General features: G+C 37.6%; 1 protein-coding gene across 6 annotated transcripts in view; it reads right to left on the bottom strand.

Annotated features, from left to right (window-relative positions):
* The window catches only part of LOC105929365 (spectrin beta chain, non-erythrocytic 1), a 62,582-nt gene that overhangs the window by 23,096 nt on the left and 25,528 nt on the right, over positions 1-13,958 (bottom strand). For all 6 annotated transcript variants that reach the window (XM_036143204.1, XM_036143206.1, XM_012867098.3 and 3 more), the window contains 6 exons: positions 4,284-4,435; positions 3,954-4,127; positions 3,575-3,666; positions 1,673-1,753; positions 631-746; positions 246-358 (listed from right to left, as the gene is read on the bottom strand). In XM_036143204.1, the coding sequence (XP_035999097.1) occupies positions 246-358; positions 631-746; positions 1,673-1,753; positions 3,575-3,666; positions 3,954-4,127; positions 4,284-4,435 (728 nt within the window). The remainder of the gene's footprint in view (positions 1-245; positions 359-630; positions 747-1,672; positions 1,754-3,574; positions 3,667-3,953; positions 4,128-4,283; positions 4,436-13,958) is intronic.

Raw genomic sequence — 13,958 nt, 5'->3', positions numbered from 1 at the left:
AACGTGAGGAGGGCGCTACGCAGACGTCTGTTTATGTGCAGTACTTTGTCAAAACTATTGACTGGGACATGTAGGCAGCACTATAAGACATCCATGTGTACAGTTTGCTAGCATAAAACGTCTTTTTGATGGCGAGTTATTTTTTAATAGCAGTTCAACTGAATTGTATTTTACAAACAACTTCACAGAGCTCAAATTCAGTGTGGTCAAAAGTGTCAAATCAGAAACGCGTAACGACAGCTAACCTTGCCAATTCGTTTGCCCTCCACTGCCAGGGCTTTCATCTTAGAGAAGTAATGATAGTAGGTCGCCACATAGGTGATGATGGACTTCTCATCCGGCTGATCGACATTAACATCTGGGTGGAAAAGAAAGAAAGTTTAAGTTTTGTGCTGTAGATATGAGTGGATCAAAACTAAACTTGAGTGTTGAGCTCTTTCCATTTTGATTCCTAAACATATATAAAGTTGAGATGAATTTCTGATGTAAAAAAAACACAACTGACTTGAAAACTCCTTCATTGGCAGCAAAAATGAAATGATCTTAAGAGAAAAGCTTAGTGCCTTAGTGAATGGCATCATAGTGATTTGGAGGAGTGCTGAAAGTTTGTAGAAGCCAGTAGCCTCTCACCCTCTGGGTCCAATAGTTTAGTGAGCCCCATTTCCTTCTCGGCCACATTGAAAGCGTTCTGAAGGTTGTAGTGAGCGTTGGACCTCTTCAGGTTGTCGAACTCAATCAGGTCAGGCCTGCAGACATCGGAAAACAGTCGAGGTTTTAATAGGAGAAGAAGATAGACGAGAATAAATTATGAAAATTCCTGAAAAAGAACATTTCAAACCCTCTTCAGACTGAGAAAGTCATTTTGCTGAAGTCATACACATGTAAACATGCTTTTCATTGATAGATTTGAAATAAAATCTATAATTTCTTGGTTGACACATTCTCATTTCATGTTTATTTGGGGATTACATGGATAAAAAAAACTGTCAGATGTCAGTATATTAAAACTGAACCCCCAATCATTGCTATTATAAGATTATGCGAAGGTTGTGTTTATAAAAATAAAATATGTGATTGTAAAACATTTTGTAAGACATGAATAACATGGAGGGCATTGCTGAAGGTTAAACTGCATATTTGTATTTGTGTCACGCTTTAGTTAATCGGTAACCACCCCAGAAATAGTTTAACACCAAAGTAAATAAGAGACACCTTCATTGTATGCATTGATTAATTTGTCAATAGTCTCTGTTCTATCTGAGTCACAAGTTAAGGATTAATCTTTGGTCTTCTTTTTCACTTATACTCTTGTAATCTTTTTACCAGCAGGGTGCACAACTGAGTTACCAGGAATGGTTCTTTATAAAGAAATATGAGCCTTATTTTTCTCTGTGATCTAGGTCATCTTTCTCCCCATTTTATTCCCAACCTTCTAGATTTACTGCAGTCTAAAGAATGGGAGGACACTGAAATAGTAAAAGGGGGAAGAAAAGCCCTGACAAAGGACTAAGGACTGCTGCACTCCACTGAACATCAATATTGGATGTCTTTATTTGTTAAAGGATAATCTGAAATGATCACCAGAAAGAACAAAAAAAAAAAGACAGCTGAATCAAATTCTTCAGTAAAACAAGCCAAACAGGGACCGCCTTTGATGTAACCAGTCACTGACCTGTGCTTGTGAACGATGGCATTGAACGCCAGGCCATCTCTCCAGCTGGTAGTGAAGTTGTGTATGTTGACATTAGGATATCTGTAGAGGTCAGATTAAAACGCATTAATCATTAGCTTAGCATGACTGAATACAACATTAACCTTTCAAGTGAAAAAAAAAAAAAAAAAAGTGATCAGTAAAAAATATATTCAGCACAAAAGTCCATCTTAATTACTTAGAATATCATCAGAAAGTTAAAAACTAAAACCTATGTACACTCATTTCAAACAGTGGAACAAAATAGAAAAGAAATATCCTTTATTGTCCTCAGGGGAAATTAAAGTGTATCTGCAGCAAAAGTGACAGAGCCTGAGTACACTCTCTTGTTTTTGTTGCCATCTGTATGTTTATCTGCGCGTTTCCATTTGCCTGAGAAATGTGAAGATGAGACCAGCATCTCCATAAAACTTGTCAGTAGAGAGAAGCCTAAATTGCTTTAAAATGTTAAAAAACAAACAAAAAAAAAAACAGTATAACACACCAGATCACACGGCTCACTAAATCCTCACTGACTGTGGAAACGTCACAGTGGACCTCAAAGACCTTAAATTCTGTGTAAGACAGCTGAACAACAATTCAACCCTTCTGCTCCTTGGCTCAGGTAAGACTCCTCTGATGTTGCACCTTTTGCTTGAGTGGCTTAACACAAGGAATATGAAAGTTTTAACCTATGTGCAGTGGCTCCAAGCCCTGACTCTAGTCACAGTTCATGCATTGAGAATCTCTCCCAAACGCGGCTTTGTTTTACAAACCTCTCAAAGCTGCAGTTATCTGTGCTCCAACTTTTACTGCCAGCCTTTTTCCTTCCACTCAACCTTCCAGTAAGATGCTTGGAAATGGAGTTCTGAACAGCTAAATGCTTTAACACTGACCATTTGGTGGCTTCCCTATTTATAGAAAGCGTCAATGACTGCTGGATGACTGTAAAGTCAGCAGTCTTGCAGATGATTGTGTAAGTCATACCATGGCCATTACATAACATATCTGTATTGTAATTCTTTTTCTTAGTCCACACCTAGCAGGATATCTAGGAAAAATGTTAAATTTTTATGCAGTTGTGCCTTTCAGCCACACATAAACGGCGTTATACATCCCTTAAAACTAATGATCGTAAAAACTCCGGTCAAAGTGGAGATCTATAAACACTCCGGTTTTAAACCTGCATGTTTACATGAAAATACGGATATTAATGTCCGACGCATCACGGCTCTGACGTCACATACGTGCAGCAGTTGCCATTGTCAGCCATAGTGAAGTAAAAAAAATGAGTGACAGTCAACATTGTCTTGAGTTTTATTAACTTTATATTCAAATATGGTGTTTAAAAAGCAGCTCAACTTCTTTATCTGTCCACAATATCAAACCTCCCGGTGCCATGAGTCATTCCTAACAGAAAGCTTGTGGTAATTTTGAAGGATTCTGATTGGCTGACATAAGTTTTAGTTTTGCGTACACTGCCCTCTATGCGTCTGGCATATTTTATATAAAAAAAAAAAAAAAAAAAAAAAAACGCTCAGTACGCTGGCGGATTTCTGTGGGTTGGTGTGGATAAAAACGTTTCTAGAAAACCTCCTGTGGGTATTTTTAAACGTTGTAGGGGAGACATTTGTTTTTTTTTAAACCCTGCTACATGTGAACTAGGCATTAGTATTGCCCAATATTCAGTGACAGAAACAGACTTTTTGATTTTTATAAGCTCTAAGCCATGATCATTGAAACTAATTTGTGTATCTGATTCAAAGAACATGTGCGTTTAACTGAAATTAATTACTGAAATAACTTATGAATTATAATCAAAATGATTGAGATGTGTATCTATATGACAAACTAACTAAAGAATGATTTCTGCTAGTTTCTTACCCAGCAGTTTTCATTTGGCACCAAAGCAGAAGGGCATCTTTGGCTGACTTTTTCTCCTTGTTGTCTTCTGTTTCCACACTGATGTCCTGGATCTGTCAGTAGAGTGTATCCAAGTAGCAAAGTGTTTACGAAGTCATACAATTTATAGATTAATGGACTCGGCATCAATATAATGTATAGCAAGTCCACTGGTATACCATAAAACCCCTTTGACGGTGAGTAAAACATTAAAAAGTTATAAGAGAGTTTATAGCCAAATATAATCCTTAGAAAACCACAGTGGAGAACCATATAACAACAAAGTTTTTATGAGCTTGTCAAAGGTAGTGAAAGTTTATATAAGAAGAACCTTACAGTGTACACAATCACTTCATATTACCTGAAAGCGGAGAATTATGGTCCATATGAGACCCAAGGTGAGACGGTGATTTCCATCCACTATGTCATGCGAGCCCATGTTTTCTAGATGGACCTTTTGCTCCTTGAGAAACTGCAAAGCTTTGTCAACATTCTCGAGGCAGTGGATACGCATGCGGCCCTTAGTGGGTTTTGGCTGCGGAGGGGAAAAAAAAAAAAAAAAAAAAGCACCATTCGGATGTTGTGAAATAAAGAAATTCAAGAACAAATGAAATGGAAAGAATCTGGCAGGACCTAACGAGCAAAACAAGTAAAAAACTGGAGCAGAAGGCAGATTCTCTAGTGTACTGACCAGCTGTTCTCCTGAGAGCACTTCCAGGAGGCGGATTAACATACGGCCATCTCGCAGGTCTGTATACAAGTCACCGATGCGACAAGTCACTCGACCCAAGTGAGAGTTTACCCATTTGGTGAATGTCTTCTTCTGCACGGCTTCACGCTCATCTGTAAAAAACAACAGATAAACAAGGGTGAACTAACACCGCATTACCTTCAATGTGTGCTCAGCTTACAAGAAATTCCACTAACTCCAAAGAAGGTTTATCAATGTGGACAGCTGCACTAAAGGCACTCCTCTGACCAGTCTTATTTAAATCAAGCTTTCGTAAATGTTCACAGAAACCGCTTTTCTCTAAAGTAACAGAGTACAGAGATGAGAGAAGGTTTGCACCTTTGCCTGGTGTACTCCTTTTCCAAACAAACTAGTTTGGAAACACCTCTCTGTAACCTTTTTTCAGTACTGTAGACCAAACTTAAACGAATAATTCATGCTTGCTGAAGTGAGGTTCTGTTAAAAGATTACAGTCAGTTAACATCTTACCTGCAGTAGATAACTCTCTTGGTGTTTTCAATTAGTATAAATCCAGATTAGTTGGTCCTTGAGGCTGAAGCTAATGGCTAATGCAAGAGGAGCCAAAACCAACTAAGCTTCAGTCAAAAAATAAAAGATTTTCTGAACTATGCAACCTTGTTTGCAGTGGGGAAAGCAAAATCATTGTAGTGGTTTAAAAGAATGTCATTGCACACATTGTTAGACAGCTTTAATTTCATAGCCAGTTAAATTGACTTATTAAAAGCACTTATTAAATGTTCTGTTCACAAACCATCATTATTGGTGGCACTTAGCCTCCCACCTCCATTTCCTGTGTGAATAAACAGCCTGAGAGTAAAAAAAAAAAAAACAACAACACCCAACCAATGCAAACCTGCCAATGGTTTTAGGGTTCAGGAAGTAGTGTTGTGCATTACTGGCAACACTGATGTTTTTGAGATAAAACTGATTTTTTTTAAAAGGCAGTAGAGTCTGCTAAGGTCTGGGTCCCTCTTGGACTAGCAGTTAGCTTCACTCTCAGTGACCAACTAATCCGGATTTATACTGAATGATGACACCCAGATTGTTATCATGTGCAGGTAACCTATTAACTACTCCCAACCCTTTACCAGAAACATACTTCAAAAATCCTGAGCTACCCTTAAAGGTCGAGATGTACTGATGCCTTTTGCTCATTTATAGTTTTCCAATATCTACAGTGACTGAACTTCACAAGAGTAAATGCACAAAACACTGCACATTGGTTTAGTTGCATTACATTTGTGCTGTTATTGTAGGTAATGTCCAAAGAGGAACATTATACTGTATGAGGTCTAACCCTGCCATGTGTACTACAGACATATGGACTACAGAAGTAAAGAGGCTAATCCCGCTCCACCAACCACCCAGGTGACCTAATTTCTACAACATAAGGTCTCTCTCCCTTTGGAAAACACTAGTCAAGGGATGCCCTTGTTGTGCTACCTCACATGTAAAACCAATCAGAATCAAAAAGACGTGCAGTGCAATAAAATAAATGTTAATGATTGTAAAGTTGCCTCATCATAAATATAAAACAATGATAAAATGTATTTAAAGTAAAGCGGAACAACTGGACCAAGGCACAATAAGCCATGTAACTACTATGGTATGTGCCCTACAAGCCTTTTTATTAAAAATTATAAAGATACAGGAATGCAATAGGGTTATGTTTGCAACCAATCACAATTCCCATTCCAGAGATCCTATTCAATTATCCTCATATTTAATGTATCCAAACAAGATAAACCAAGTCATCAGAGTATAAACAAGAAATCAGGGTAAAGAAATGTTTTAAATAAAAATAAAATCAGTTCATTATCAGCAGTTGTTGTGAATTTTTATTAGAGATTCCAGCGAGTTATATCTGATGACAGAGTAATGCGAACAGAATGCACTCAGCTACCCAAAGAATGTTTGTTGCGTTAACGATCACTATCAACCGTCAGGTTAAAAAAAAAGGGAAGAAGACGAAACAAAAAGATTGTGAAATCTTATAAGCCCTTAAGGGTGGAGTAACCCCTTGGTTGTAAATGCTTGGCCTGGTGCAAACCTGCAGACCTTTTTTTTTTTTTAAGTTAGTTTTTTTTCCTGCAGCTTCACTCAGTTAAGGGCAGAATAAACACAGCCAGATGGACAAGCTACTCTTTCCTTCATTGGTAAAGTCTTTACAGAGACTCAAAAGATACAGAGATTGCAACCGAAGGAACTTTAAATCTCTCTAAAATACTAAGAAAATTCTATATATATTCATGTAGATTTGGAACTTTAATTGGATGTGGACAAAGTTGCAGTTTGTAAAAGTTGAATTAGACGATAGTTTTTTTTTAAAGTGCAAGCCCAAAGTGATTAGAACCTGAATTGGTAATAATCTGGTCCTACAGTGATTCCAACTTATTACCTGCATGCCTGTCTGGTATTTGCCAATTTCCTTGGTAAATTACGGGGATATGTTGGGTAAGTGTTGCAGATGTGTCCCCCACCTATTTTAATACATCAAACTTGTATTTTTATATTCTAATTCTCAGATGATCCTATGGCCCTAAGTTCAAACCTACAGAAAACAGATACATTTCTATTTTAATTACACTTTCTGAGGGACGGCTAGAATTAGGTTAATGTGGATCAACAGCAGAGCTACTGTGTCAGTGTAAATATAATAAAAGCAAATACTGCTGTCCGTCCATACTTTTTATGACTGCAGATTAGAACCTCTTAGGAGTTTTGCTGTAACTTTGTGCAGTGGGGACTTTTTACATTGTGTTATTTTGTGTGTAGGTGTTGTGAGGTCATCCTTTCTATTCAGGATGTTATACCTTAGTGTAGTTCTACAGAACAGACTCAATAAACATGTTTTGTTTGTGCCGCTTACATCTGAATACCACAAAAAGCTATAACTCAGTTACTAGAGGCTCATTAATGAGTTTGGACCTGCTCAATGAGCCAGCAGATTTATGTGGATTCGACAGGTGGTCTGATGTGGGGAAGTCAACATTCCTGCTGTGGCTTAGTCATGTTATGACAGCACCCAGGAGTGAGAACGACATTGTCAGGGATTGAAGGGTTTCCCCCAAGAATAACTGCCAACAAAAATTTGGGAATGCCTTTTCTAGACTGAAGAGAAGCACAAAGTGAAAATAATCATAAAAATCAACAGTTTTGTGTTGCTGCTTTTTTATGTTTATGGCTGTATTATTTTTATAAGCATAAGAGGATATGCCCACTGTACTGTTTGCAGATCAATGCCTAAAAGGTTCCTTTCATTCTGCTTGGTATTAAGAATGCTCAGGCTCAGCAGGTTTAGTGGTAAACTGTAATTTCTTGTCACTAAAGAACAGAAGTGACAGAAGAGAAAACCCATGAATCCACTATGATGTCACTTGTTTCTAACATCATGTAAAATACTTGTGGAGCCTGCAGACATAGCTGCAAATTAAAGTTGCAAAATTACAACAGACAACCTCTTGTTGATGGGAAAAATACAGTCTGGCAAACAGACTCCCACCAAGAGCAGGATAGCACTGCTGGTACATGAGCTAAATAGAAACGCCTATTAAAAACAAACACAGTTTAAAGCAGTCTTACAATAAAGCTTAACTGACTTAGGGATTTAAATTTATTGCGTTTCTTCTAAGGAAGACTAACAACATCGTGTCTATAAGCCTTAAAGTGAAAAATTGCTTTGTTCTTTTTAAAATCACTACAGAAAAGGGAACTCTGTGATAATGATTTTAAAAAAGCCACTAGCAAAGCTGTCAGTCTACCTTTCTCTCTTGAGCCTTTGAGAGTGCAAACTTAAAAAGAAAAAAAAAAAAAAAGTGATCCGGATTTGCAGCGCCATGTTTTTTCTGCATTGTTTACTAATGATGGGTGAGAAACTAGTAGTTAGAGGCCTCATTAAATGTTTCAAGCACATTTGGGCTTGTCCAGCCACTTTGAAAACGTTTGTAGGTGGTAGTAAGCTTTAAGTATATGTCAGAGCAAGACTGAAATGAGGGCCTGTCCCAGCCGGTGCATTGAAGTTACCGGAATTGAGCTCTTGTTTTCCTTTTTTTTTTTTTTTTTTTAAAAAACAGTCAAACAACCCTAAGCGCCGATCATAATGATTATCTGCAGGAGATCTAAGCAGATACAACACTGGACCTAATCCTGTCTGTGGGGCTCATATATACTGGGATCATGTTTAGTGATAACATGTAGATGAACGCAACACCAACACAGACTTAGTGGGGCAAGGCTTACAAATGCCCTTATGAAAAATCACATGACGCAGTCTCATACTAAAGTCTTCCCCCATCCCTCCTTCATATAAAAACATGCCCCCCCACCCCACCCCCCTAACCACAACAAGGGGCATGATTTTATTGTAACCTCTTCACTACTTAACTCTGACCTCTGGATCATGCGAGCATTATCATGGCATCTAACCTAAGAAATGAATTAATGTAGCGTTTCTCCAGACAGTGTTAAAAACAGTGTTCATTTTGGGTTGTAGTTCATATCAAAATGCTTTTTCTCATCATTTCTATACAACAATAAAAAAACAAAACAAGATATGACTTAATTTACCAACTAAAGAAATAGGAAGAAATATGTTGGTAACAAAAACCCTAGATTCAATTAAAAAGAAATTGTTTGCCATGTTATTTGAGACAACAGAGAAAAAGAAGTGGTGACCTGCCCAAGGTGTACAACACGTCTCAATGTTGTGCACCTTGCTGCTTGAAAAGACTCCAGCCCCTCGCAACCCTGAACAGGATTAAGCATGTGGAGCAAATGAGCGACTGATTGCAAGGTCAATGTTTAATGGCTAAAATACAAACCAACTTTTCTTCAATATTGTGGAACAACAACAGGATCCAGAAGGAGTAAAAAAAAAAAAAAAAAAAAAAAAAGAGTCAGCAAAGACCAACAATAAACTTTAACAGAGAGCGCCTGAAAGACTCAACACCAATAGCGCGAGGCCGATAAGTTATGTTAAAAAATGACCGCCGTCAACCAATGGCGATATATCGTGCATCCCTAGGTGTCAACGTGCTCCTCATCAGATCTCACCACAGTCAGAGATGCCAAACAGGAGGAGAGGAGGATGAGGAGAAGGAGGAACTGGTAACTTGTTCATGGCTGGGAAAAAAGAGGTTTATGAAACAAATCGAACATCTGTTGCAGCGGCAGACTGACTACAGGATTTACTCTGGGGGATTTCTGATGTTTGATGCTTGGCATAGTTCATCTTTGCTCAGGAGAGCGCTAAATTACAGGTCAATGAGTCTGTCACAGACCAGAGCAATACATTTAGAAAAATGTGAGACTGGTAATATTCACGAATGGCGCTATGACAATATGACTTTCTGTAAATATACTAATACTTAACCAAATAGCGACCATGTCTTGCTGCATTTAGTACAGTAAAATTGACAGTGAGCAGTCTATCCGGCTACTGGAACAAACTGAAGTTCAACATTTACAACTCAGCAACACTTTTATTCATAAACTTACATCTACCTGAAGCTGCTGGTTCTGGTAAAGAAACACCGTAATTGTTTTTAAAGGCTTTCATTACCACTTTTTATGCAGGGTTAAACATCAACCATCACTAAATATTAGACCTTCATAATCCCTAGAATTGCAATACCAGCGAGTGCGATATCACTGTTTGGGAAGGCCATTACATTTTAAGCATGAAGCATTCACACTCAGCGTATTGATCATAAATGACGTACGTCTTTAGTGGCTGAAATGCCAAACTAATGGGGAGCGGTGGGGACACTGAGCAAGGTCAAAGAAAGAACAATGTCAGGAAAATTTGAGTTTCTCATTACACCTATGGTAATCACAAGTTAATAATTTTATTTTTCTGAGGTCTTGAAGCCAAATCATATAGACTGCCACCAACTCTGTCAAACATTTACAGTTGAGGCCAAAATTATTCATATCTTGAGGAGGATTAGGTTTAATCTAATCTTTTAATCTTATAATTATTATTCTTCCTCTGACTGGAAGCAATATGCTTGATTACTGTAATTCCTATAAAAAAAGGTTTATTCCACTGATCAAGACTATAAATAATGTTCAACATACATGTTTTTAAATAAAAAAGAAAATTACTGCAAGTATTACATATTATTCAAGTTTTCTTCATAATTGATACTGCTTTTACACCGTTTCATTGTCTTAAGAGATGGCCGTCTTAATTTCCTGTCAAACTTCTTGTGTCAAAAACAATTTAAAATCTGAATCTGCTAAGGATGTGAATACTTTTGGGCTTAACAGTAGGAAAATAGTTAACTTAGGGATACTTTAATTTTAAATATGCATCTTTCTAATAAAACGACCTCCTAAAAAGGCACACCTGACTGGCAGTAATGCTTGGTTGGTGTCGCTGTATACATAACAGACGGTGTTCCACTGCAAGACGTCAGCACTGCTGCCACACAGCATATCCTATCACTGATTAAATCCTGTTTGTCCATCACAGAGACAAGGTCTCCTGACACACAGAGGTCACGCTTTTAACACTGGAAAAGGAAATGAACTGTGCTTGTTCTTTGACTGCTACTTATTTATAATGACCAAATGGATGCAACCAAACATCATAAAACTGTTTGACTTAAGCCTCCTATAGTTTTCCAACAAATGAAACTAGTAGCAGTAAAACTCTGAACAGCTGGTGTGAAAAGTTAAACCTTTTTCTTTAATAGAACGCCCCGCTTGGCTTCTTAGTGAACATTGCACGCCTCCGCAGTTGGATTTGTTAGCGCAACATAAGTGACATGACTAGAGAGCATTACACACACCCATGTTGCCATGCCAGATATTTCAATAATTGTTCCTTTTATTGTCAAACACGGTTTGTAATCATCCCCCTCCTTGCAAAAATATGCAAAGCTGCAAGAGAGTATTGCAGAGGTTATCAACAGGTCTAGGCTCAGCACAGGCTGGTAGTCATTAAAGGCTGCCAACAGTTTCACCTTGTTTCATGTGAGGCCTTGACCATGCGCAGTAATTCCTGCTTTTCTTTGTAGTCCGGCTAAAATGACCTTGACTCTGTAAACTCCTAGCATCCTGTCAGTTACTCAACCTGACCTTTCATTATGAGTGTCTTTGCTGCCCAACTCTTCAAAAGAAAGTGTAAACTACTTCCACCAATTTGTCTGATTTCATGACCTTCTTTTTGACATTCTCCATACAGACACAATTAGTGAGCCAATCAGTGAGGTGCTCATCAGTGGGAGTCTGACGTTGCTCTTGTTTTTCTCTTTGGTCTTGGTAAAACAGATTTCCAGCTGTAACAGCAGCGACATTTATTGAGCCTGTATTGTAAAGTTAGAACGTTAAGTTGGTTACAGTAGGTGTGTTGCCTTGCCTATATCAACTGGAATCAGATTGCATCATAAACATGCATTTGTAAGCAGTGAACGTATTAGAAACCAGTAAATTACCTTGTTCTATGTTTAAAAGTTGTACTAATTAAGGGTTTGCTATAGATATATGGACAAATGTGTCATTCTAGGTCAACTTTCAAATCAACAGAGTAAAATAATTATCACGTCAGAGTCCCATAGAGTTGTTGCAAAGCGATAAGGTTGCAAAGGACTGTCTATTAACTATCCATCGTTATAAGTCTGACAGCAAAAACAGCATAAAGCCCAGCAAAAACAATGAGCCAGGTTTAAAAACTGCATCAAGAAAATTTTTTATTTGACAGGCGTTTCTTACAGTTTAAGTTAAAGTCATTTTGGCAGGATGCCACAACAAGTAAAAGGAAGCATGTTCTTATGCAACGCCTGCCTTGCTGCACACTGTAGTTCAGCTGGCTGAAAGAGGGCCATTACACCTTACCCTTGCTAAAGAAGTAAGAAAACGTGGAAACTAGGCTGTCATCGATAACTCATGTAGAATGAAAACTTTATTGTCATGCTTCTATAAAACTAACGAGTGACATTTTTTTCCATGCAATAAGCACTTTAAAACATGTACAAAATAAGACGGGCAGCTGTCCTGTATTTTTGCTCAAGTCTATGGATTAAAATCAACAACATTTTTAGATTTCAGATTATTAAAGCTATTATAATTAATGCTATCTATTAATTAAGGAGGAGTAGGAATACTTGTTTTATAATTTAAAAAAAAGCCATTCAATTATCCATTGTACTTTCTGGGTTAATTTTGAGACAGTATAATAAACCTTGAACAAAAAAAAAAAAAAAAAACTCAACTATGCCACCAGAATATCTTGGCATCTTTATGAAAAGAAAAATCTGTCAATTTTAATTATCATTGGAGCACAGATAAATTTGAGGGGTTGCAGCAGTGATCGACATCTTACCAATAGATTTTACCATAAAGGCACACATGGCAAACCCAAAAAGAATATTTTTTCGCACCACAATTTAATCACAACATTCTAACTCTATTACACTTAGAAAAAACTGGTGTGAAATGTCTTGCTAGAGCTCCTAAGCGAGGCTTAAAGTCCACTGGTGATAAGACACTATGTGGCAATGAGCTATGCCTGTAAATTTAAACCTTCCTAACTCCTAAATAAACATTAAAGCTAAACTTTCTATCAAAAAAAATTGTGTTGAAATGGTTAAACCTTACCACTCCTTGCCATTTATTTTCTGTTTGCCTATATTTGCCTTATAAAATAGGTTGCTGAAAATAAGAAGAATGCATCCATGGGCACAGAATAGTAGCTAATCATGAAGCCATTTTATCTCAGAAAATAACAATCAGCCATGACCTTTATGCGGGGAGAAATTATAGAGTAAACACAGAGAGTAATTGTAAAAAAAACAAAAAACAAATAAGGGGTTTGGATAAAAGCAATACAAACACAATGACAGACTGTCATGGAGAAAATATCTGAATAAGGCTGACGAAGCTCGGATGAGGAGATAAATTACGTTAACAGTACTCTACAGTCAGATTTTACTTTCATAATAGATTAACAAATTTACATGTTCAAGACAATTATTTTACTGCATTTCTGTAATTTTTATCTTTTAGTAAACAAACTGCAACACCATTGGAAAATATGAGCAAAACTAAGAACAAAATGGCAGACACAGAGGTACATGTGTTGCCACTTTTTTTCACCCCTTCTTCAAAAGTGGAAGTGCCCTTCCCTCACTCATGACTTTGAAAATGGGTTTGTGGTAAAACAGCCACCAACCATGCAGCACGACTTATTCTTACACTCCTAAAAAGAAACAGAATGCTGTGGTCATAAAAACGTGTCTAACCTTTACAGGTTTGCTGTTACAGTGACAAGAACTGTCAGTGAGTAAACTAGACCACGGCACGGTGCATTTTTCTGTTCGCTCATGCAGTCAACATGGCCTACAATTACATTTCTTCTGTGCCATCTGCAGCTGCAGGTGATAACAGGGGAGATGTGGGAGGAGGCGCCCTAACCAAGGCCAATCCCATGAGAAATGAGACAGAAACAATCACCCGTCAACAACAACATCTGCAACTGAAGAGTGTGACGTGTCAGTAGAAAAGCAGATGCCCCTATACGTGTGATTTTTTATTTATTTTTTTGCTAGCCTACTAACTGCAGATGTGCCAATAATACAAAAACTGTACAAACAAAAAGCCATTGTGTGTCTG

This window comes from Fundulus heteroclitus, chromosome 11, assembly GCF_011125445.2.
Source record: "Fundulus heteroclitus isolate FHET01 chromosome 11, MU-UCD_Fhet_4.1, whole genome shotgun sequence".
Lineage (NCBI taxonomy): Eukaryota > Metazoa > Chordata > Actinopteri > Cyprinodontiformes > Fundulidae > Fundulus > Fundulus heteroclitus.
This window is presented reverse-complemented; position numbering and strand designations above follow the sequence as displayed.